The sequence below is a fragment of the Oenanthe melanoleuca genome, chromosome 7 (assembly GCF_029582105.1).
Source record: "Oenanthe melanoleuca isolate GR-GAL-2019-014 chromosome 7, OMel1.0, whole genome shotgun sequence".
Classification (NCBI taxonomy): domain Eukaryota; kingdom Metazoa; phylum Chordata; class Aves; order Passeriformes; family Muscicapidae; genus Oenanthe; species Oenanthe melanoleuca.
Window position 1 is genome coordinate 10,666,674 of NC_079341.1, and position 25,650 is coordinate 10,692,323.

The window sequence follows — 25,650 nt, forward strand, 5'->3', positions numbered from 1 at the left end:
GGTCAGCAAGTAGAAGAGTGGGACAGGGATTTGCTGGACCTCAGTGACCTGGTGCCTGTGCTTTCTTCACTACCAAAAATGACACTGCTGTCCCTCACAAAGTCACCACATTGCTATAAAATACAGTGTAGAAAAAGTTGTCTGTCTCTCCTTTTTGCTCTCTCTCTCAAAACTGTGAAGCATAAGAAGTTCATGCAAAATAAAGTTTTAATATAAAACTACAGAAAGCTAAGGGGAAAAGAAAAATCTCGTGTTTGTATGATTATAAAATTGTTCCTTAACCTTATTATTGAAATAACATAATTATTGAAATCACCTTGGATTATTAGGCATAATTTTTTTAAAAGGGGAATTCACATGTCACCATAAATGCTGACTTTTTTGTCCCATACCACTCAAACTAAACCACAGTTGTTCTCTAACTAAAATTATTACATTTCTTTCCTACTCACCTTTATGAGGTGACAGACTAACTACCCTTTTGGTGCCCTTCTAGAAAAACTCACAAATCCATCCATACATTGGGATTGAGAAAATTTGGCACTGATCTTTTAGTATCTAGGAATAACAATCAGCTTAACAGAAGCAGCTTTGCATTAGTAAACTTCATAATAGAAGTACTCTGGATAAATAAATAAAAGAATGTCTCTAATATGCAATTCCAAACTAATCCTTGTGATAAATTTTTTAATTCAACCCTCCAAAAGTCAGTATAATATTAATTTGCTCCTTGCACTAAATAATGCATTAGGATTTAATCTAAGCTGGTTAAACAGACATTCAGCAACATTAAAACAGCCTTAGCACCAACACTGATACAGTGCAGTACAAAATGGTAAGTGCACTGTAAAATATTTTAAACTTTCAATGCCAGAATACAATTCTATATGAAGTTACAAAAGGCAAATCTTTAATAAATGCCAGTTTCTACTGAATTCTGCCATAAGGTTAATATTCAATTCTCAGATTACCTTGTCACTTGGTACTGTTCAACACCCCGTTGTTTCCAAAGGATAATCTACTGTGTTTTCAAGGCAGGAAGGCAGAGTCATTGAGGATTCCACCAAAGTCCCCAAGAGGGAGGGACATCCTAACTGTGCAGCAGAATGGCATCCCCCCAGGCTGTGTGACACCAGTGGAGCCAGGGCAGGACCTACACTTCCCTGTGCATCAGGGAAATGCCCCACCAGCAAACTGTTCTATACATCATTCCCAAGAAAAAACAGACATTAAATCCTTCACCTGCGTGCTCCAGTCTACACCTCCTACCTAGCTGGAAATCACTTTACATGCAGCAAGTGACCTTACTGCTGAGCTAAAGCACACTTTTGGAATCAACAAGTCTTTCCTCTGTGAACAAAAGAAAAGTTGTATGTTTTAACCAGGAAGAAGATTCCTCTTCTATAAATGCACATAAAATATATTTCCCTTGGAACAGATTTATCTCATTCTGCATAGGGTTTTATTTAATGGGTGGACCTGGGTTTTGTTGATTTGGGTTTCTTCATTTCATGGCAATTAGTTGCAAAACACCTTAAGATGCACTGCTAGAATGACTGCTCGACAAATAGCACTTTGCATCTTATTGTAAAATATTCAAACACTCAGCCCAAACAAATGGTGTCTGTAATAAAAATACTGCTATATATCTTCATTTGTACTAGAACAAATCCATTTTATTTGTTCATTCTGTGTTTTAGTGTCATAGGTCTCTTAGAAAAGATAATTTATAATTCCTTATGCAATTAGATATGAAATTAAGTTGTCTTACTCTGCAGAAGAATTTATAATGAAGAGACCAGGTTCAACCAGTTCCACGGAAAATATTTTGATAGCATCAAAAAAGAAGGCATAAAGATCTTTAGTGTTTTAACAAATTAACACATGCCTTTTGGGTAAACTACTGTACATGCTGTTAATCTTTTAATTAGGTTCCCCATTTCATATACGCATTTATGGTAGGGAGGATTTTTAGTGATCAGAAACTGCAAATATATGGTGTTGCTATGATCTTTTAATAGCTATATCAAAAAAAGTAAACAACCCCACCCCCTAAAGGAACCCAAGCAGGTGCAGTCCTTTATTTGAAAGTGTCACAATAAAATATTAATAAATCTCTATTAATATTACCAACAAAATACCACTCTTCATTTTATTACTCAAACAAATACAGCTTTCAGATTGGGAAAAGTAAGACTTGCTCTCCACGGTTATGCCACAGAAAAGGAAACTTTTACGTTTGTAATGCATGTAGCTTTTAGACCCATCACCAGCATTTAAAAATATGTAATTGATGTTATCTATATACATGGATATATAAATAGTGACGTTTGAAACACATTCTAGGGTAGCATTTCACGAAATGCCAATTTTCTCATGCTGACTGCCACAAAATACTGCCTAAGCATCTCCTTCCAGGATCTTGAAAAAATGCAGTATTATCTATAGCTCATTATTTGATAGAATTTTTCCTCAAGCATTTGGTCCATTCTCAGTTTCAACACAAGATAAACACTTTTTTCCCCCACAGACTATTTCATAGATTCTATAGCTGGTCCTGAAGAAAAACGCACTGAGAAAGGCGACAAATTGCCATCAGTTAACGATCCCTATGCCAAGGGACATGTTTAGCATGGTGTTGTCCCTGTAAAAGCAGGAATTATCTACCACCACATAAATGATTTTTGTTAGAAAAAGGAAAAAGGCCAAAATGTGGCTAAGCAGCAAATGTATTATAAAAACAGTATGAAAGCAATTTAGCTGTGAATTCTGACTGGCACATGCATCCTCCTCCTGGATTACTTGTTTGAATTTAACTCTTTGTTGGTTACTTGGAAACAGCCAGGTGAAGACAAAGGTGCTGCATATATAAAACAGTATGGGAACTAAAAACAGAATAAAATACAGACCACAAATCCCAAGGCTATTCTAGCTTTATTGACAGGCACTTCATTCTAGAAGCATTATTTTTCATTTGGAGTAAGGTTGAAAGTAAAATTGCCCATAAATACAGAGTGAAAAATGCCCCAATCTCATCTCATCCAACCTCATGCAATTCCTTATTTTAATCATGCCTGTATAAACATATACTCTTTCAAAAAGGTCTGGATAAATCAAAGGTATTTACTGGCCAAAAGATAGACAGAGTACTAGCAATTCTCCACAAGCCCGCCACCAGTAAAGCAAGGAAGAGACACGCACCCTGAATAATCAGGTAGCTCAGCAGATGGGAGGAGGGTACATGCACCCACTTCTCTCAGACATAGCTTGAATGTTGAACCCTCATCTGTACTCGCCAAGTGGGTTTCCAGTGAGCAGGATAGTAGGTAAAAGGAGGTCACTAATAGCATTGTCTTTTGCTCATCCTTTCCCATTCCATCCCATTAAATGTAGCCATTTAATCTGCTGCAGACCCCCAATGACAAACAATACAGGAGGGCAGATTGCCCTTGTAAAATTCAACCGTTATGAAAGGACCCAAGCATCAAATACAGTTGCTGATTGACAGCTTCATTTATATTCCAGTAAGGACCAGGAGGATTAAAGCCAGGTCCTTTCTACAATGCTCACGTACAGCAGTGAGAAAACGTCTGAACTGACCCTTTGCTGTCACTGCCAGGAGGATCTCTCCTGAAGAGACAGAAAACATGGAATAGGGGGTCAGTGTGTTGGCCTCTCTTTTGCTTTTCTAAACTAGGAAACACTTTCTGTTTAGCCCACTCAGATTTTCTACGCCTACTATGTTATGCTTTCAGTTTAAAAACAAAATTGTTTTCATGCTTAGCTTGTCTACATGGTTAAAGGGGACCGAGAAGTATTGCTTTACACGACAAGCTTGCCAGGAGCCCTGGAGCCAAGCACCTTTGCTCTCCACAGGCTCAAACCAATTTCCCCAAACACGAGCAGCAAGATCCAGACCGGGGCACTGATGATAAACGGACTTCAGACAGACCAGCCAGCAGAAAGAGCTCTGCTTTCTGTCCAGCAACAAAGCCATTATAAATGCTGCGCAGGAAAACTACACCCAAGGCAAACCAGGGATTCTGAAAGGTGGGATTTACTTCTAAATAAGCAGAAGCCAGTGTGAGGGATATGCCGTACCTCAGGTTAAAGAAAGAAGCGGCTGGGGGTGGGCTCGGCTTTGTGTGCCTGTGGGAAGGAAAGATGGGGCATGGCAATCTGCAGCTGGAACAAAAAAAACAAGCCACTGGGTTAAAATGCTGCTTCCCTTATCTACAGAAGGGAATGGGGGGAAAAAAAAAAAATCAGCAGGCAATATTTTTAAAAATCTAAAAAAGAAGAGAGGAAAAAAAAAGGAAGGAAGGAAGGAAGGGGAAAAAAAGCCACCCTAACATGTTGACCAGCACCAAGCTCTTTGCTCTGTTCATCCTACTAAATGTTTAAATATTTAGCTTGTTAGTTAACAGGCGGTTAACTGCACCTCGTTTTCCTTCTCTGGACAGGGGAAGACCTAGCCCAACCCAATTTATTTCCGTTTAAATAGAGCACTGCTTCCTTATCAGATTCATGAAGAAGGAAAGAAAATGAAACAACAAAATATTATTTTTAATTAAAACTAATAAAGAACATTTCTCAGTTTTACTCAAAACAATTATGACCACGGAACAAACAAATGACACACACACACACCACTGCAACAGGTTCACTGGAGCCCGCGGAGCTGTCATCAAAACGCGATGTGCTCCGAAGCACCCAACACCAAAGTCCCTTTGCAGGTCTGTGGGGTCTCACAGGATAAAAGGATGTCTCACTGGAACAACCAAAGCCCTTTGTGTCCACTCTGCTCCCTCCTTTCCCCCGTCCCCTCTCCTGCTTATGAGCCTGCTGTGCTCAGTCACGGACCGCAAATGAGATGGAAAGCAGCGTCAGAAGTGCTGAGCTGTTCAGGACTACTTTTACTTACCCTCCTTTAAGCTGTTCAAACACTAATAAATTACCCATTTACTTACACTACCCAGATGTTTGCCATCTAGAAAAATAGATTATTATTTGTAGAACGTTTTGTTCCATCACAAGAATCCCGTAAATAATATATTGGGATCAGAACGTCAATACCACACACGCTAACTTTTGTACGCCAGTTTGGGGGGGGTGACAGGGAGAAAAGGAGAGACAGACACTTTCTGACCACTTGTCAGAGGTTAAGAGCTTTCAAAACCTCAAGTATTCACTGCAGTTCATGCTGTTGGGATAATGAGGATATTTAAAATAGCAGCACAAACAGAGAATAAGGATGACAAGTAATCTCAGACTAATTCATTAATTTAATTCTGAGCTTTTGCTTCCACATATATATTATACTTTTATACATTTGCATGCATGTACATGTATAAAATGTGTGTATACTAAAGTATAAATATATCATATGCTTTTATATATATATAAACCTAAATAAAACTTAAAATATATTCCATTTATGTATCTAAAAATATAACATTCTAACCTTTCTTTATATGTCACATTTTCCATAAAAAATGCAATACTAATTTTAGCAAAGCCTACAAATATAAGAAGCATCAATCTTTGTTGCTTCTTTTATTTTTTACATATGATTTCTTAAGAGTTCTGAGGAATTCTTAAGGAGAATTCTAGGGCTTTAATTGAAATGGCATGAGATGCTGAACAACAGTGTCTTTCAACCCCTGTGTCCATTATGCACAGAAATGCCTATCAAAAGCCACAAAGAACGAAGAGGTTTTCAATATTCTCATTAAAATGTGACTTTCTCTCATACTTCCAGCTAATTGAATTTCACTTACAGTTGTCATGAAGTTTTGCAGGGTAGACAAAACAGTGATTTGCTGGTAAATGATGTATATAGGGAGAGAAATAAATATTTGAGAAGCTCTTAGCCCTCTTTCTTCAAACATCAGGGAGAAAGACAAAGAGTACAACTCAAGCAATGAACAGTTCAAGAAGGAGCAGCTTTCACAAGGAAAACTTTGATCTGGATGGCTGAGTATCACTGCAAGAAATCTAGTCTGCTTAGCAATCTCAGACAAATTGTCAGTAGGCTCAGCAGAGCTTACTGCAAGATGTCAGTACTAACCAGACCCCTCACATATAATACTATTAAATTATTTGATCTGGGCCTTTCATAATGCCACCTGCAAAACATGAGAGAAGAAAGAAGAGTTTACCCATTACGAATATACCTAGCAGAGGTAAGGGGGACAAAGGGGATTACTAAAGGTAAGGAGCTGTTAATTAGAGATGGTGTAAAACTGAACTGATGAAAAGAGGTGTGAAGAGGGCTGGGTGGGTTTTTTTTCATTTCTTTTGGGGCATTTTGTTTTAAATCTTATTGGCTTAGCAGGGTGAGAATAGTCTGTGTCAAAAGAGTTTAAGCTTAGAGAAATTCAGCAGCTTTCCATGGACTGACAACGCTGTTAGGTGAGACCAACACGCTGTCTATGTTAAAATGAAAAAGTAAAATGCAGTAGTAAGGAGTGACAGGAAGTGACCTAATATTTATCTGGCTGATTACTGTATCATCTTGTAGTTAAAGGTATTATATCACCAATGTCTCTACTATTTATTAAACTCTTCTCACTAGAAGATCTTTGATCACATGAATAGGGAGCCACGACTCAGACACAAGTGACAGTGGGCTGAGGGGTCAGAAGGTCCCAGATTATAGCAGCCGTGTAATTCAGCGCGCATTATTCGCATAAGAAACCTGAACTCAGGTTTCCTCTCATTTTTTCCCCATACCTGCTACCTTGCTCTTCTGTAGAAAATAGCATATCTGGTCTTCCCAGCCACAGCAAACTTGGCTGTACACACCAAGCACAGTTCAGGGTTTTCCACACTTTTACTGTACCTTTCTTGATACAGAAATATAAAACCATCTTGTGCGTGTGTGTTCAATACAGCCCCCAGCTGGTATGTTCTCCCTTTACCTGACATTCAGTTGGAAGCTATTGTGGTTTTTGTAAACAGATGGGAATATTTCACAGGATCTTTCCCTGCAAATCATCTGCTCAGGTCCTTCCAATTGCCTCAGAGCCCTACCCTCTTCTACCAGCTTAGACAAATCCATTCTCTCATCGGTATTTACACCCTTCAAATATTTGTACACATGGTTATAATCCCATAAGGGGCAAGATGGGCATGCTGCTCTCACAAAGGCTAGTCTGAGTGAAGGGAGCAAAGCACTCTGGCTGCCACATTCTTACACACAGCAGCCTGGGGCTTGGATTGATTCACTGAACACCACCATATTACACAGACCTGGTCTGTGCTTTAAAGAAATTCTAAAACGCAGGCCACAAGTGTGAAGGGCCTCCAATTAACAGCACAGGCAGGGCTAAGCTCACAAATCTAAAACCCTTGAAGAAAATGAACACACTTGCAGTCTGGGTTATCTCCCGCCCCAGCCACGTGCACTATCAGTGCAGAGGAGAGTTCTTGTCTGTGACTTGGTTTCCTTCCTATACAGTCAGGAGAGCCACCTTTCTCTCTTACTGCAGCTCATTGCAAAGACAGCTCCATCGGTGCTCCAGAACACAGCTCTCTTTAGAAGCACTGAAGTCAAGCAGTATCAGAGCTTCACAGCCAAGGCAGCTTGAGTAGGACTGGAGTAGGTCCTGAGGTACTTCTGGGTGTCAGCTACTCTGACCAGGCACTGATCGGCCCAAGAGAATTCTCCTCTTTCCCACTCCAGTGCAGCAAGGCTGACAGGGCTGAACTGTCCAATCTCTGCTCACTGAGCCACAATCCCCACAGAGCATCACTCACCTCCCTATTCAGCTATTGCAACTCCACACTGCAAGGCAAGACACCTAAAATCTTGTTCCTTTCTTGTTCTTGTACTATACCTTCCCATTAACCACTGCCAACCTTTCCTTCCAGCCTTCTACTTCGGACCCTATCCCTCCACCCCCAGCTCTTTGCAAGCACAGGTCTTCCCCACTCTCCAGTCTATAGACAGCATTAGAAGAAACACCTCTGAGGAAGAAATGCAAGGCATTGCCTCTTGCAATGGCCCTGCTCAAGGTAAGGAATTGCTCAAGAACCAGAGCTTGACAATCTCTACAGAGACAGGAATGGGAAGGATCTCTTGCTCTGTGTTAACGTCCCTCTGCTGTTTTCTCACTCCTCTTCCTGTTCAACTTGACATCTGAGCACCATTTCACTCTTCTGTACACCCCTTTCCTTGTCAGGCTCACACACAGCAATTAACTCAAGCAACCATCCTGTCAGTGCCTGGCTAAAGCTGTTTCCAGAGAGCAGTCAGGGCAGACACTCCACACTGCCCTGCCAACACACAGAGCTCAAGTACCTGAGATGAGAAAGCAAACTCCATTTCAATGACCCATGCAGCTCTGCTGACTTCTGCAGACAATGCACATCAGTTCTATGGACACACTCACAACAGCTAACAATAAACTGGTCAAAAGAAAAATGTCTATCCACAGGAAATCACACTATTTTCTTTTTCACATGGATTCTAAGAAACTAGACACTAAAAGCATCAGACTAACACTGTTCTTCTTCCACCCCACGCTGAGGAGGGAATCAGCTTTCACAGCAGGTCCCAAAGCCACAGGACTGCACGCAGGGTACACCAGATTGCAGTTACTTTCATACTTCTTGGGTCCCAGCACTCAGCACTGTGTATTCTATGTACCTCCTACCAGTTCCCTTCTCTTGCATGGCCTGTTAGAATACCTTACCACAAGAAAGAATTTTCATCAGGGCATGTAAATTTTATTAAACTACATATAGAACAGGTGCCCCCTTAAAGCATGACTCTTTTCCTCTCTAAAAGGCACATGTAGCAGGTTCCCTACTGTCAGGTGTAGACTCAAGTGATGAAAGAAAAATACATAAATGTTTATTAAACCTTTGTTGCCATTTACACCACCAACTTTCACACCCCAGTGCCAAGCTGTTAACGAATTCCCATGCTGTTCCAGAAGATATTTCACAGCTCCTGTCAGAAAAGGGAAGTTTCATGAGGGCAGCACTCACTGGAAAAGTCTCTGCTCCCACCACCATCAACAAAAAATCACAACCAGCTGTTCATGGAATAAATGTGTCCTGCTCAACCCGTGTGGGAATAAAGAGCTTCTTCCAGGGAGGCATGGGGCTACCTTCATGTATACCTCCTGATACATTTTTGTCTCAACACTGTTCATGCTAGCAACCAGGAATAAAAATGATCCATAATAAGCCAAGTGACCACAAGCCAGTACACGAGGCTCAGGCCAGGTGACCGTGGTGTGTGCGTGTTACAGCTCAAAGGTTCGGACACAGCATCACCTCCTCGGGGAGCTCTGCAGCTCCAGGCTGCAGCCCAGGCTGGCAGCCCTACAGCAGGGCCCCTCAGGAGGGCATATACCACCTACCACTCTGTGCCATGTTTGCTTCCTGCCAGCCGGGAAGCCACACACCAACTTGAGCCTCGGCAGCTCTGCAGGGCTGCTGTGAGGAACCGCGCAAAGGCAGTGTGAAATCCTACAGCAATTCTCTCTGCTGCCACAGCTCTTCTTTCTCCCATAACTAGCTCTTCTATCTGCCACAGAAGACTCTGCTCTAAAAAGAACAGGCAAAGGCAAGATGCTTCCTGCAGGATGAAGTGAAATTGCCATTCCCCTCAGTCATCCAAAAAAGACCGGGGTGAAATGAAACTTTCCCAACTCAAAAGGTGACAATTGTTACATGCCAAGAAACAGCTTAGACAACTTTTACACTACCAAAGCTTTGATAAACTCGTTTTTTGTCCCTGGAGGACATGGGGACACCTACTCATGTCACTTTTGCAGAGCAAAAATGCACCTGAGGACCTTCAACTTCTCATGCAGATCCTGTAATTTAGTTGACCATAAAAAAGAACTAAGTGACCATTTATTAAAATGTTTTGCTAATGGAAATCAATTCCAAGCAGACAGATCAGAAGCAGACTTGTCCTACAATCATAATGAAGAAAGTAAATAGCTTTATTTTTTTAATACCAGAAAGTTGTGTTCCCAAATAAATCCTTATAATAGCAATTTAGTAGCATGCTTCTGTCAACCCTACTTAACAAATTAGGGCCCTAAATTCTACAAATTTTTGTATTAAACATAACAATCTCAGAAATATATTGCTGTCTCTGCCTGTACCTCACCCCTCAGCTTACAGACAGCTAGCACAGAGGCAAGATACTACAGAACACGCTGCATACTTCAGCTTCATATCTCAAGATCAGCATGGCCTGCAGTATTTGGTCAAGACGTCTAAAAGACATTGGTGGACTGGCCCTTCACTGAAGGTAAATAACTTAACCAAGAGATTTGTTAGCTGATGGATCTTTAAGGTATTTTCTGTCATTCTAAGTATTATACCATGTGATGTTGCCTAGAGGAAAATAATTGCTGCCTTAAAGATGAAAATACTTTAGGTGTATTTTTTAGGCTAATTGAAATAATTAGAGATTCAACTTCTATTTTCCAGTGGAGTTCTTCGAGCAGCGCACCAAGCAACAAATCAGTATCTGAACCTGCTCACTGTTAAAGCTCAAAAATGCAGTGGCCATTTCTTTCTTGCACAGTGACTAATTTCTTTCATGAGTCAATCTGTCTCCTCCTCTCTATTCTCACAACAGAGGGATGCCACAAAAGCAAGGTTCCCCCAGGTGAGATGCTCAGCCAGTGTGGGTCACTGCACTGGATGACATGCCCCCTTGGAGCAGGTTTTCTGCAAAGCCCATTCCCCTTCAGAAGTGCCAAGAATCAAATCTTGGCCACCTAATGCAGCATGTTCCACATGTTAGCTCGCAACATGTTGAGCAACTGTGTTAACTGAGATGGATAGTGCTGTCAAACAGAAAGCTGGCTCACCAGAATGGAAACAGTGGGATATGCTGACCTTTTACACCCAGGAAAGAAGAGTCCCTAAGATGACACAAAGCATTTCATATTAAAAATCAGAACAAATACCTTCTTGCAGGGCTTTTACTCCAATATTGTATAAATAAACACATGTACATAAACTCTGCCTATATGAAGAATCTGAGTCTCTCTCACAGAGCAGAGTCTGACAGAGGAAATGAATCATTATAACCCTGCTTGGAAAGAAGTTTGCACAAGGAGCCCATGAGATTAACCACTACCTGAAACTCCTGGATTCAACACCACCATTGCTCCTTCTGTTCCCACATTCAAATACCTAACGATACAAAACAACTCAAATCAACAGAAAAAAATCAAATCTCCAGGCAAATTGCTATTAAAAATCTCTAAATGTGCACAGGTTTTATTGGTGATACGGAGATAAAACAAACTTACAGGCTTCTCATCCAAAAGAATAAGCAGTGAAATAACCTGCTCAGTATAAAAAAAAGCCTTTTGAAATTTCAAGTTCATTCTGGAAAGATTTTTCCCAACCCACCACCTCCTGCCCATCTCCCTCAAGATTACGATTTTAGGTTTGGGCTTTTTTAAGCTTATATTTTGGGTAGAGAGAGGAAAGCTTTGTTTATTTTAAGATTTTGCTGCTAACAGAGAATCATCTCTGAGTGGAAGGGACTATAGAGCTTTACAAAGGGTTTTGCAGCAATATAGTAGGTAAGTGAAAACAGAAATCAGCCTGCACATTTAGTCCTACAACTATTTGCCATAAAAACAGCGTGTATATATATATATATATATGTAACCATTATCTACAATGCATAATTTAAAAAATGAAAGACTACAATATGCTGTTCAAAACTACCCAGATACAAAGAGGAATACTGGATATCATTCAGCTGTACACCTAAAGGTTCTATCTTCTGTGCTGACTTCCTTGAAGCAGCAACCTACCTTGTAGCACAGAAGAACTGTGTCATGAATATCCTGACTGATCATTATCACCAGATTTCACACGTCAGCAAGATCTAGTTAATGCTTTCTAGGCAGGCTAAAAATGTAGGGCTTGTTGTACACCTAGTTTAGGATTAAGCAATTAACACAATTGATATAAACACTTCCAAGATTTGCTATCCATTTTCTTACATCAAACAACCTCAGGTGCTGTCATCTGCAGTACAGAGAAGTGGGAAAAAAAACTATTGAATACCTTGTGCCTGAGCTGCAGAACTGTGGGAATACCCCAGAGCCAGGAGCGCTGTCTCCACCAGCTGGCTAAAGAGCACATCTTTGCGAACCAGAACGAACTCAGCATGCTCTTCTCGATTATCGTATTCAAGAGAGGCGTCTGACTGCTCCACCACACAAAAGACTGGAATCATCAAACCTACATGGAAAAAAAACACCAAAAAAACAAACAACAAAGAATCAATAAGAAGAACAAGAATTGTGTCACACATCTCTGATTGAACTTGTAAATTAACACACCTCCTAGAAGACTCATCGTAAGTGGAAATCTGCCACTCTTCCTTGTGGGATAACTTTTGTTTTCTTTTCAAGGAAAATACTGAAGTCTCATCACTTGACGCATTTAAAAACCACACTAAAAGCTCTAGAGAATACAGTTCAGGAACAGAATCATAGCCAGCAGGAAGATGAACAATATTTCCTAATAAGACTTTTTCAACATTGCAATTCTCTACAGTTCCATGAATAGTCCCTCTTTCTTTCAGGTCATTTCTCCACATTCAGACATATGAAACCCTGACACATAAATGCCATTTCTGCTTCTCTCTACAGTGAGCTTATGGAGAAATCAGCAGAGGCTGATCTCCTTGAGAGACCCTGGGATATTTGTGCATTTTCAGACCGGGGCCAGTCTCCTCACTGTACAAGTAAAATACTCTTGCATTGATTTGGTTGAAAATTATAATCATGTGTTGGCAGCTGATGGTCACTGAGACCCAGAGAGACCTATGGCTGTCTTTCTGCTCCATCCATGAAGAGTGTGAGAACAATTCTTTTGGAAAAAGGATCAAGGATGAGGAGGAACCACATAAGTGGAAACTCAGGGGGTGGTCTGGATTCAATTTTGTTGTCTTTTATTGTAAATCTACTTTTGTGGTTAGAGGATCAAGTTATCTATGGCATTAGATAAATTGTGAGGCATGAACTTAAAGGGATTCAATATTACAGTCAGTAGAGAAACGTGCCAATTTGCAGGGAACAGCCCTACAGTGCATTCCCAGAAGAAAGAGGGAACAGACGGAAAACCTACAGAATTGCACGGCCATTTCCACCACCTGCTACAGGCCTGTCTACTTCCAGTCACAGACATTTTTTAACTGGTTACATACAACCTGTTAGTAAAGGTAAATGAGAAAATATTAATGCAGAGAACAATCTCAGCCTAAAGCAGTTTTCCAAATGTGCCATCTAAGGCTGTCAATGTCACCGGCAAGTTCACCTCTAAATCTTGTTCTTCAGTATTAAATACAAGCATATCCAATGGACAATAACTACAAAAAAAATCTGAGTATGTTTATGAATTTCAGACACAAATCACTGTATTCCTTGACCAGACACTCCTTTAAGGGAAAATGAAGAGAAAGACATTTCAGTTCTCCTTCACGAAGTCTATTAAATATTTTTGAGCTACTGTCATTTGTAGTATCTACAAACCAAGAGCTATACATTCCTTCAGAGGAGTTACTCTGCCCTGAAATAAATAGTCATATTAGTATCTGCTAAGGAACTTAAAATACTTCTTGTCTTGAATTTCGAGAAACCAGATCTACTTTAAGATATATTTTAGATAGACAATTCTCAGTTAGTGACTTATCTAGCACCTAGTGCCTCTCAATTTGACATTCTAACTGCAGGAGCTACACAGTACAACATCCACCTGATCTGTTTCAGTTCTTTGTTTTAAAACACATATCAAAGTAACATGAAAGAAGGTTACAGCATTACATTGATACCGCTCCCTCTTCACTGCTTGATTCTGGGTTAAACTTGCATTTTCCAAGTTCTAGCAGCCAAATTCTAACACAGTGCAAAAAAAAAAATCTCAGTGAAAAAAATTCTCTAGGTGCTTTCCTGAAGAGATAGCGTGGGTGATCATGTTCTTCTGGAATTCAGTGACAAAATTTCTTTTCCTATCAAAAGTTAGAATTTGAATTCTATTTGTCCATACACCATTTAGTTAAAATGAAAGTAAGCCTCTTCAAGTGACAAACTTGCAGTCCTGTCGAACGTACAGGCTGTCACAGCACTTTTGATGGGGCTATTAATGTCTTAGCAGAAGATTAAGATAATTGGCCAAATGCTGAGGCTGTAATATCAGTTGTGTAAATTACATTTTGGCAAGACAGAAAAAGTGGTGAAGCAAACTGATGAGAGGGATGTCACACTGTCTTTTATGCTCCTAAAGGATGCCTTCCTCATCATACAATACTCTCTCCTTTTCAGCACAGAAGCTGCACGTATTCTCTGCATCCTTTACTGCCTGAGTACAAAAAGGATCTCAAATGCTAGGATGGATGCCATACATTCGATCACTTTGTGGATAGCACAAAGGACCCCACACGACTCCTGCCTATGATGACTTTCCTGCCCCTTCCTGCTGCCCATACTTGCAGCAACCCTGCTAAAGAAAAAACATGCTTTTGAAAAAACATCTCTGAACTCAGTGACCCAGAGTAATTGATGATAAGCTGCTATTAGTACTTTAAAAACAGAGAGCAAAGGGCAGGTTACCACATCCGTCATTACTGACCCATTCTCAAGCCTCTCACTATAGCACCCGGAATCGTAATACTGATTTTAAAAATGAAACAAAAAGCAACAGTAATCGAACTTATTTCCAAGCCAATCTCACTCCAAGGAAGTTTCAACTGCTTTGCTCTCTATTTCACATTAGAGAGTTAAACTGTTGTATCTCCAACAAACTTACTACATCAAACTCCTGTGTTTCCTAATGTTGTCTCAAAATAAATACACTTTCAGTATGTTGGAATCAAAAGAAAAAACATCTGCTGACGCCAACATGCTCTTTTCATGCTGATATACACCATGGCTTGCTCCTACATGCATATATTACACCTCCAGCTCGCTACAGGCCCTTAGAGAGGAGCAATACAAGTTAGTCACTACTCACTGTCATTCCAGCTGAAGAACTTTGAGCAGTACTCAGAGAGCTGCAGACCAAGCATCCATAATAGTCTCCCATGCAGTGCTACTGCAGCACAAGCCAGCCTTACTCATAAATCCTGGAACTCCTCACTCTTTCCCTAACGAGCCATCAGCCAGAATCGCTGTCATCCTCCCTCGCTGCACACACGCACGGAGCGGGCTGAGGTGCCCCGGCACTGAACTCGTGTGCACTCCTCTCCCAGCTCTACAGAGGCTGCAGGGAGTGATGCTGCACAGCTCATGCTACATGACACACGGCGCTGCTTTTCACACAGGGAGAAAACAAGGAGTTTTCTGAGGGCTAAAAAGGAAAGAGTTTGTTTCCTTAAAGGACAAACACAATGCTAGTATGCACGCAAAACGTTACCAGCGATCGCAAATCATCCTAAAGGCTTTTTCTCCTGGATTTTGATTAACGTAACTGACTCATGAACAGATCTTTCATGCTTCGTGCAGAGCTCTGACCCCATATAGATGGCATCTGCATAAAATGTCAGGGGAGCATAAACCAAGATCTACAGAAAGGCTTTTATAAGGACATCCGTACACAGCAAGAATTCCATCTAACCAACGAAAGAGAGCAGTAAAAAACTGTTTTCACCATTACCCAGAAGAAGAGGATGGTTAGCAGCAAACCAGTACCTCTGTATAACACACAAATTTAAAGCAAATCAGAGATGAGATTTAAGCTCCACTGATGCTTTCACAAAAAAGCTGCAACATAGAGAGTCTCTGTAATCACATTTACATTTTTTGCAAAGACTCTTACAAGGGGCAGAGAAATTAAGTATCTATCAAAGAGGCCAAATGCACATTTTCTCCTCCTTGCCCATTTTAATCTATAGTTTTATTTCATTGAGAAGTAGTCAATTCTTTAAAAATGAAGGAAAGATAAATAGATATTCACAGAAGTGAAAACCCAAGATACTCTGCTGCATAAAGCATTCATTTCTGCGAAAAAAGACTTAGAGCCAGTTAAAAGTATTATCAATCTGCAATCATACAGCTCCCTGAAAAACATTTTCACTTGTAAGACTTCCAAGTAAAAGCAGCAGATTTCTAGTGACAAACTAGAAGGAAGAGAAGAAAGCAGTTATTAAAAAGTCCTGCATTGTTTCTTTAGTTCATTTGCAAATAATACTTTGTCCAGCAAATGCTTTTGTAAGTAAAAGATGTGATGCTATTGGCACTCAACTTCTATGCACTGTCTGCTTGCACAGAAGCATCACAGGCAGAGAACTCTTACAGCCACCCACCTCTCCAGCCATTAAAAAGGGAGCAGTGCTTGTGTGTCCTAATAAGTATAAAATGAAGATCAACCAGAAAAAAAAAGCACCAATAAAATTCATGTCTTTTTAGATTAAAATCCCTTTCCATCAAGGTCAAGTCTTGAGTCCCATCAAGGTGTTATTTAATTTTATCTAATTTGAACAATTTTCAAACATCAGGTTGATTAATTTCAACAGCATGGTGTTATGGAAAGATTTACTGTACGGGGGTTGTCTAGCAGGGAATTAATAAAAAAGCCAGTTCTTTGCCCTGAGTAACATGAGGTTTTAAGACTTCCCAGATTTCTAGTGGGAATACTTCACAGCACAAGCATGTTTTCTTCTGGGAGTGAAACCCACCAAAATTATTAAAAACTGAGATCAAATGGTAGTGTCAAACCCAAAGGAAATCATTCTACAGTGGAGAGATTTTTATCAAGTGAAGAAAGTGGAAAATAAAGTTGTTGTTGTTGCTGTTATGCTTTGGGTTTTTAGGTTTGGTTGTTGGCTATTTTTTTGTTTTGTTTTAAACAGAACACAGACACACATGCAGAGTAATCTTCCTCAAAGACAAAGCAAATTTCTATGGTTTGGAGTTTAGAAACCAGGACATCTACTTGAAAATTCATAATCTACTTTATGTAGAAAACATTTTCCCTAACAGAGACTGCAACATGGGTCACTCTAAGCTGGCCTTTCCACCACAGAGGGGAAAAAAAAAAAAAAAAAAAGGAAAAAAAGGGGCTAAAAAAAAAAGAAAGAAAAAAAATCTAGGCAATAGCAAGAGCAGAATCCACAAATGCTTATTTCCACACCTAAAAACCACTGAAGTACAAGCAACTTTGGCTGGACTCCTAAGATGAGACCCTTACTCTACAATAGAAACTAAGAAGTCCAATTAGCAAAGCATGGGCTGTCTTGAGGAAATTATCTAGATAAAGATTCCATATATTTAAAAATGAAGCATGCTTCCACAACTGGCAGTAACCACAGGAAGCAATCAAACTACAAACATTTCCTAAAACCTAATCTGCTTCTGTTTTTTCTTTAGAGAGAGACCTTTATCCAGCAAAGGCAGTCAGGGGAAAACAGTCCATTTATTTATTTCTCTCTGCACTGCAGTAGAGCTGACCTTACATACACAGATTTGGCATTTTAACTGTCTTTCCCTTTCTTCTAAACAAATTTGAAAAATGAACCTAAACTGAGAAAAATGCTTTAAAAGGCAGAAATCGGCACAGGAGTGGTTTGCCAGCTCTCCTTTTCACATCCTGTAGCTCTAATTTAAAAGGCAGAAGCCAATTCAGTTTGACAGCTTTCAGTTACACACGAATACCTGAAATCTGCAGTGAAGATTCCATCCTGCGTTCTAAAGTGTAACACCAATCTGTAATTTCCTTTCTGAAAAACTTAACCCCACCACCTAAGTTAATTAAAAAAAAAAGAAAGAAAAGGAAAAGGGAAGCTTAAAAGCCTCAGCGTGCCACATCTTCAAAACCGTGTAAACTGCAAATCCTGAAGCGCTCAGAAATTCAAATCTAGTTCACATGCTAATACTCAAGAGGTTTCTCTTGACTAGCTGAACAAACATAAAATCAGAGAATCTTTTCAGTTGGGAAAGACCTTTAAGATCACATGTAAAATAGAACATAAATTTATAAATAGAAAAATCAACTGCGCTCCAAACTGTGGGTATTTTGTCCAGTTGGATGGGGCTTTTTCAAGAGGAAAGACATCAAATAGTACTTGGAAAAAAAAGTGTTTTTCTTTTAAATCTCAACACCACTTTTGTTTCAATAACAGCATAGCTGTAGCTGATGATGATGAGATCTTCTCCAGAAAATCCTGCAGTGTCCAGCTGAGTGAGGGCTGCAGATGCAGGAGATACAAGGACAGGCTAAACAAGCACAATCACACCGCTTCCACAGGGCCACACATACACGACTATTCACGCTCAAGAAGGATGTGGCTTGATGCAGATCTCAGGTTCAGCCCATGGCAATGCAATTCCATGATAAGGTGGAAGAGACAGAGCTCCTTCATTTCAGAAAGCATTAGGTATGTCCATTAAGGCTCACTTTCAAGTTACACCATAAATTATAAATACAATTAAATCAGACAGAATATAAGTTGTTGGCACTTAACTTATTTACAATAAATGCTTGGTTTGGGTAAATGGACTGTATTTCAGCCTTTTACTTATCAAGCACCAGCTTACAACAGTCTCATTAGGAAGCTGAGAATTCTTTGACTGTAAATCTTTTTTAATGGGGACTGAAGGAATGACTTTGCAGTTGTTCATCACTAACCACTCGGAACCACGTGAAGAAAGCTGTGTGCAGGCACTGACAGGCGGCCAGCGGGAAATCACTGTCAAACGCAGGAGACTGTACCAAGATCTTTGCAACTGTACAGTCCTATGCAGCATTCAAGCACCTCATTACAGCAAAAGGTTTGATTTAAAAACAAGGACCCTACTTTCTGCTAATCCTCTGCTCTCCAACGTGTTCTAGATAAAATGCAAGATATCTGATTTTGCATATAAGCAGTAATGTGATGCTGTTAAACTCCTACTCTTCATGGGTTTATAAGCCTGCTGCAAATAATTTGTTACAGGATGCAATTCGGTAAAGAAGAGCTCAGTCCACAGATGATTTTAATACAATGTTTGCCAAAGAAACAAAATCATGTTAAATAACATGTCCCTCTTAGGAGGGACAGAGGAAGTAAAACTAAGGACAATATCTTTCTACTCCTTCTCGGCTATTTTTTCTGGCTTTCCATATTCAATAAATCTGTAGGCAGGAAATGCATTTCTACATTTTATATTTCAGCCAATGGCAAATGCAAACCACAAGGTATTATTTACATCTTTCTTCAGCTTCCAGTCCTTTCTGTGGCTTCAGTCTCTCAGCCATCGCAGCTATCCCAGATCTCAGGAAGTCTTATAAATAAGTCACTACCATCTCTGCAGATGTCCTCTGCTTCTGACAGCTTAACTACCCAAAGAATTCTTCTCCTAGCTGAAATAACAGCCTTACTGTTTAACACAAAATATTTCAGGCCACTATCCTACCACAGAAACATATTATGAAACTCATAACTTGATTTGATAATGCTTGAATTTCTTAAAAAAAATGTTATAAAAGAAAAGCCATATTTAGAGCATGTGCTGTGACAAACAAGAAATGAGAAAGAGAACACCACCAAGCATTTACCTCTGGCTCAACCTCTCCTGCTGCAGGTCTGGGACAGAAGTGTTACTTGCAGGAGATGAGGCCTTTTCTTAGTCAAAGTGAATCAGATGTTTCTGGTAACAAATCCCCTTTGCCAAACCAGTTGCACTAACTCAGCCCAAAGTCTGAATCTGTCACACCAGTTGAGTTCACAAAGTAGGAACAGAAGCAGCCCCACTGGGGCTTTGTGCCACCCTGTCTGCCCAGGGACAGCCACGCAGAGTGCAGCCAGGAGGCAAGAGCAATTAAACAGGAGAATAAAGCACTTCCACTTCTCCAATTAAACAAGGAAAACTGAGAGCAATGATAGCCCAGAGCTCAAAATACTGCTTTGAGGGAGCCTGAGTGACAGGGCAGCACCGACAACTGCCTAGGCTGCTCCAGCAGAAAGCTCGGCCCCCCTTGCCAGCAGGCCCCGCAGCATGCAGGAATCCTGTGGGGTACCAGCAGCATGCTGTCCACCAGAATCACACACACAGACCTTCCAGTCCATGCAACAGAATCACAGGATCAGTTAGGTTGAAGAAGAACACTTATAATAATTGAGTCCAACTATTCCTATCGAAAGGAAAAAGGTGAAGACACTATATAACTACGTTTTTCCCAAATAAAACAGCTTAGTTGTTTCAACTTGTTTCCCAAGTATAAAAGAATTTAAAAAAATACTCCACAGCCATAGTTTATAATATGAACTAAAGGAAAAAATACTCCTTTCAGTCAAGATCAGTGGAATGAACACTTGTAAAATCAGATGACTTTTTGCTAAGAAATCATCTTATGCCATTAATTTCCTATAAGTTTTAGGTTTTTGTTCCTTTAACTTAAAAACAAGTATAGGGCTGGTGAGGGGTTTTTAGATTGGGGGACTACCTTGTGTTTTCTCTGGAAAATGTAACACAACTCGCCCAAAGGGCTGATTCTCTATGCCAAGTTCCACCCAAAATTATTTTTAATGACCAACATTTTTAAACCCTGAAAACTAGAACCACTAATAAGCCCTTAAATTCAGTGGTGCTAGCAGATGCCACCATATTATGTAATTTTGGAAGCAAAAAACATCTTCTAGCAAAAGCATTTTAATGAAGGTTCTATTAACTAGTCTCCTGGTACTGGGGTAAGTCCCCTGGAATGCAACGGAAAGGTTTCATAGCTGGTCTGAGGTTTTATTTCTGGAGTTCTGCAGACCATACTCAGGCCTATTTTGGGGTCTCCACTGGGACCCACCAGCAAGTTCTCTTCTCCTTCATGTCCATCCCTCTGTGAACCACTCCCTGGCAAGAAAAGCAAATCTTATCACCCCTTCTCCATGTTACAAGGTAAATGTCTGCTAACCTACACCTCTGCCTCCAAACCCCCTTGCAGGCTCCAACATTGAGACAAGCTGAATTATCTGCAACCACTGTAACCACTACCCCCTTCCCTCGTATCTTATAGATACTGGCAGCACTAGAAAACCACATTTCTAAGTGACAACATCAACAGATAGGGTAGAACCAGCTATGAGCAGAAGTTACAAGTATGCACGCAAGAGGACAAGCCACATTAAACTCTCTGAATAAATGTTGTCAAACTCAATGGTAACTGATGAAGCTCTTCACCCTGCTTCACTTTCAGCAAGGGTAAGGTTACTGCTACAGCAATATCATTACTAGATAGTATTTTTCTGGTAGAAAGAGACCACAAAAATCTTCATCAGATCTTCAGCAGGAAAATAAGCGGAGGAAAATAAGAAAATGTAGAAGCCATTCTGCAATTCAGAAGGAGCAAATTTCCCCCTCTGCCTCCCTTTTCACCAGTCAATAGAGAGTCTTCAGACAGTCTGCACCTACAGCCCAGTATAGGAGAGCAACCAGCCTCTAGGGTTTGTTACTTACAACTCAAATCTTTCACCCCTTGTGGACAGAGGGCAACTTCTGAGCAGCCTTCTCTTGTACTGTCTTACAGCAGTTGTGGGGTAACCACTCTACAAACATAAGATCACACATTTAACAGCTATCAGTTTGAACATTACTCCTTTAGGAATATTTACATTTATTGGCCAGCAGGTCACATTAATCTAATGGGTTTAATAACTATCAGATCTCTATCAAACAAGTCAAGAGGTGAAGAAACAAAAGTTAAGATACATTCTCTTTCTCAGTATGCACTGTACACTTCATCCAGTTAGAAATATTTTGGGGCAAGGGTAAAAGGGTAGGTGAAAAGACCTACCTATAGGCTGACCTACTGTGTGTGGATTCACTTGTGAAGGGTCAGCAGTGCTTCTGGGGTTCAACAAGCTGAATTGCTATATTGTTATGGTACACAGAGCTACACCAAAGAATTAGATACTTCTGCTAGTGCAAATACATGTGCTCACTGAGAGGTGTTAGCCAAAGAACACAGATTACATCTGTGCTCCAAAGGCCAAACTGGCTCCCAGTTCACTTCTGGATGCCATTCCAAATGTTGATTTATAAAGCTGTATGATACAGGATGAGAGCCAAGACTACTGTAGCAAGGCTCTTTCTTCCCGTGTAGGATACAGTAGAACGGACACTTCCAGTCATGGCTCCAGGAGTCAGAGAAAACGGAGAGCCAGGATCCCTCAGAATTTCAACTACAGTTTGGTAGTTTTTGCAAGAGGCACACAGATGCACGGCCCCTTGGCACAGGGCCTTTCTGCATTTTGAGTTTTAATCTGAACCCTGAGATGGTGAGGTAGCTAAAGGGCCGTAGCAGAATCAGTCCCAGATAATGAAGTCTTAGACACTCTTATTTGCATTCCTGTCCACAGATTTGAAGAAGGCACAAAAAAACCAAAACATCCCCCCTACGTGAAGTAGCACAGCTGTTCATTTTGAAAGAGATGGAAGTAATTTTTACTATTTTCTACCTGTCCATGGCATTCTCAAAGCTCATCTAGCTGGCAGGTCAATATGACACTGTGATCATATTAATGTCATCAGAAAGGCTCAATACCTTCATTACGACAGACCCATTCCTGTCAAGCAATACAGCTACTTACTGCACACTTGATCACAGGAGCCCATACAAAGTCTACTATCCAGACTTCTATCTTGAGAAACAAACTACTTTTAAAAAAAGAAAAATTAAAAAATAAAAAAAAGCTCACACTTCTGTTACTCTGCATTTTCTCTAAGTCTAAAAATTGGTAGCATGTATGACAGGTCCACCTCATTTTTCTTAATGATGTTTTTATTATTCTTTCACTCAATTAAAACAGAAATGGATATTGCATCTTCTGACTGTATAATTGTTATTGTAATCTGTTTTCGATCACTGCTTGGGAAATGGGTCCAAAACAACATAAACTATCCACAGCCTCAGAACACAAGTCATTTTCTTTTACTACAATACTTAAAGAGACATCTATCATGTTGCTCCGCTATCATGTTTGTATTATGGCAAAGAAGTTATTTGTAAGTTGGGAAAAGACATTATGAAAATCACCTTTTACTCCAAAGTACTGTATAACTCATAATTTATAACTACATTTCTTAATAACCACTCAAAATAATAAGGCTGGAAATTGTACACATCTAATTTTAATATATAAATAATGGAAATGCATATAAACCAAAATATGCTCAAAATATGAATTTATATTACTCTCAAAAAAATGGGCTGGTTATAGTTTCGAAAATAACATGCTTCATTTCCAATCTATGCCTGTCAGTTAAATTTATGGCAAAACATTCTCCATGAGTTTAGATTACCAAGATGGTAAATACTTCTTTGTGAGTTTCCTCACTTATCTAAAGCTTTCATCCAAATGCTGACAAAGTCAGCAACTTTTCAAGAGTGAAGTGTTGGTGATACCCAAGTAAAGACAGACTAATCCAGCCCCTTTTCAACATTAAATAGAATTGAACAGCTGAGAGAGAGACAAAGTAACCTTGTGGCTGTATGCAGCAATACTAATAATGCTTTTGATATAAGAAACTCCCCTCCTGATATTTCATGCCAGGTTTAGTACCTTTGAAAAGATCTGCTGTCAATAGTGTGTCTTTTCATCTCAGTGTGTGTCTTCAGGGAACTAATGAGGGAGCACGTATAAGTGGAAGACATTTCTACTGCATTCTGAAAACGCAGTGGGTATATGGTTATCTCAAGAGATGCTGCAGCTTCATATAAAATAGTGTCTAACAAGTATTAAGATTTTTCTGATCTTCTTTACCTTGCTGGTAAAGGTACAGTTGTGCACAAATTTTTTTAATATTGCAAGTCCACCTGATAGGACATCAATTAGAGCACAACGACTAAACATTTTTAGCGAGAAAATTAGCCAGATAATTTTCTACTTAGAAAACAAGTCATTTGCTTAGACTCTTATCTAGAGCTACCTGTCCTTCAAGTTCTTTCTGCTCCCTTCATACAGCTTCTACAAATAATGACTATCTTTTCTTTTTCCAAACATCACTGCATGAAACACCAATAATCATTCAGCATTTGACAAGAAATTGAAAATGTACCTTGAGCTCAGACACAGGATTCCTGCCCTAGCATCCAGCTTACCATAACACTGATGCAGGGCTCACACTTCATTTTTTAAACAAACTAAATTCTTAGCACAGTTTTATTCTAAGTAGAAGTGCTTCCTGGAAGGAGGTTTTACGTAAGTCCTCAGATACCAGCAACACCAACTTTCACACCTTTAAAATTCAAAGTAAGAATTACACTTAAAAAACCCGAAGCAAAACACACTAACCAACCAACAAAACAAACAAACAAAACCTTTCAAATATCTTTCATATGAGTTTTTCAACGTCAGCAGCCCTAAACTGCTAAAAGACAAATGCCAAAATCTTGTGTCTTTGTAAATCTTCAAGGGACACTCGCAGAGCTAAGCAAATATTTAAAAAGAGAAAAACCAAACAACAAAAAATACCATTTCATGTTTTTTTGTTTTTTTTTAAAGTTCCCTGAAATAGAAGAAATAACACTGGAAATATAAAATATTTTTTCCCTTACCAATATTTGAATCAATGCAAATGGAGACAGGGACAAAATATACTCAACAGCTGCAGTAAGTGCTTTCATACAAAGCGCAGGAACTCTGGATTAAAAAAAAATCCCTAACTATAGAATAGTGACAATATGGACAACATGCCTAGCTGGCTGCGAATGCATCACACATTACAGCAGTCAACACTTGGGAACAGCCGTGAGAACCTCAACTAGATGGGTTAACTGCCCCCAAATGAAATGGCAAAGAGCATTTTCTGTCTTTCGTACCACTAATCAATGTAAACTCATTTGTCTGCAGCCCTGTAGCAGAGATGCTGCTGATGAGCATTCTGCAACAAGTACAAAGCTTCTTGGAGGGCAATTTTTTTAGTATCGCTAGAGGCTAGAAAACATTTCTCAAAAGCCATCAAATACTCAGCTGCCCTTTGTCTGCTGTGACTATTTCTTACATCTGCACTAGTGACACATGCCACCATGGGGACTGATGCAGCTGACCCTGGCCATTTGGTACAGTAGGAAGCAATTACCACAAGGCAATTTTTTCAGAGCGAGGAAGGGCTCTGGCTCCTTGCTCGACACAGCGGGCTGGATTCAAAGCCACTCCGAGCTTCAAAAGGACAGCACGCTCCTTCTGTAGTTACACTGTATGAATCAGGCACAGGTTATCTCCAACAAACCCCGTTCCTATCAATTCAAAGGGACTTGGTAATACTTTATACCTTGAAAAACTGGGCCTTTAATCCTAAAAACACAGCAGTAGTTACTAATTTAACTAAATTATGAGGGGCAGTAATTAAAGGCCTAACTTAGCAATGCCTTGCAATTTGGGATTCAAAAGAAAATCTTCCCAAGTTTTACAGATTTTCAGCTATTTTGAAAAGTTTAAAATAAGATTTAAAAGCAGGTTGGGGACTGCTCAATCACAAAAATATGAATTTTCCTAAACAGGTCACACAGATGTTTGGTGAATATAAATACATAACTGCAATAAAACTCTTCATTTTACAGCACCATAGTTGCCATATTGTATAACCATGTTCTTTGTCAACAAGAGTGACAAAAACCTTACTGGTTCAAGTATTTTACTTCAGCTCCAGACCACCATTGAGCCCTTTTCCTCCCCAT

The 25,650-nt window shown here is 39.8% G+C and overlaps 1 protein-coding gene across 1 annotated transcript in view; it reads right to left on the reverse strand.

The window, feature by feature from the left end:
• The window catches only part of SATB2 (SATB homeobox 2), a 127,220-nt gene that overhangs the window by 94,673 nt on the left and 6,897 nt on the right, over positions 1 to 25,650 (reverse strand). Inside the window, exon 3 of the mRNA XM_056496733.1 lies at positions 12,067 to 12,243. Coding sequence (XP_056352708.1) covers positions 12,067 to 12,243 — 177 coding nt within the window. The remainder of the gene's footprint in view (positions 1 to 12,066; positions 12,244 to 25,650) is intronic.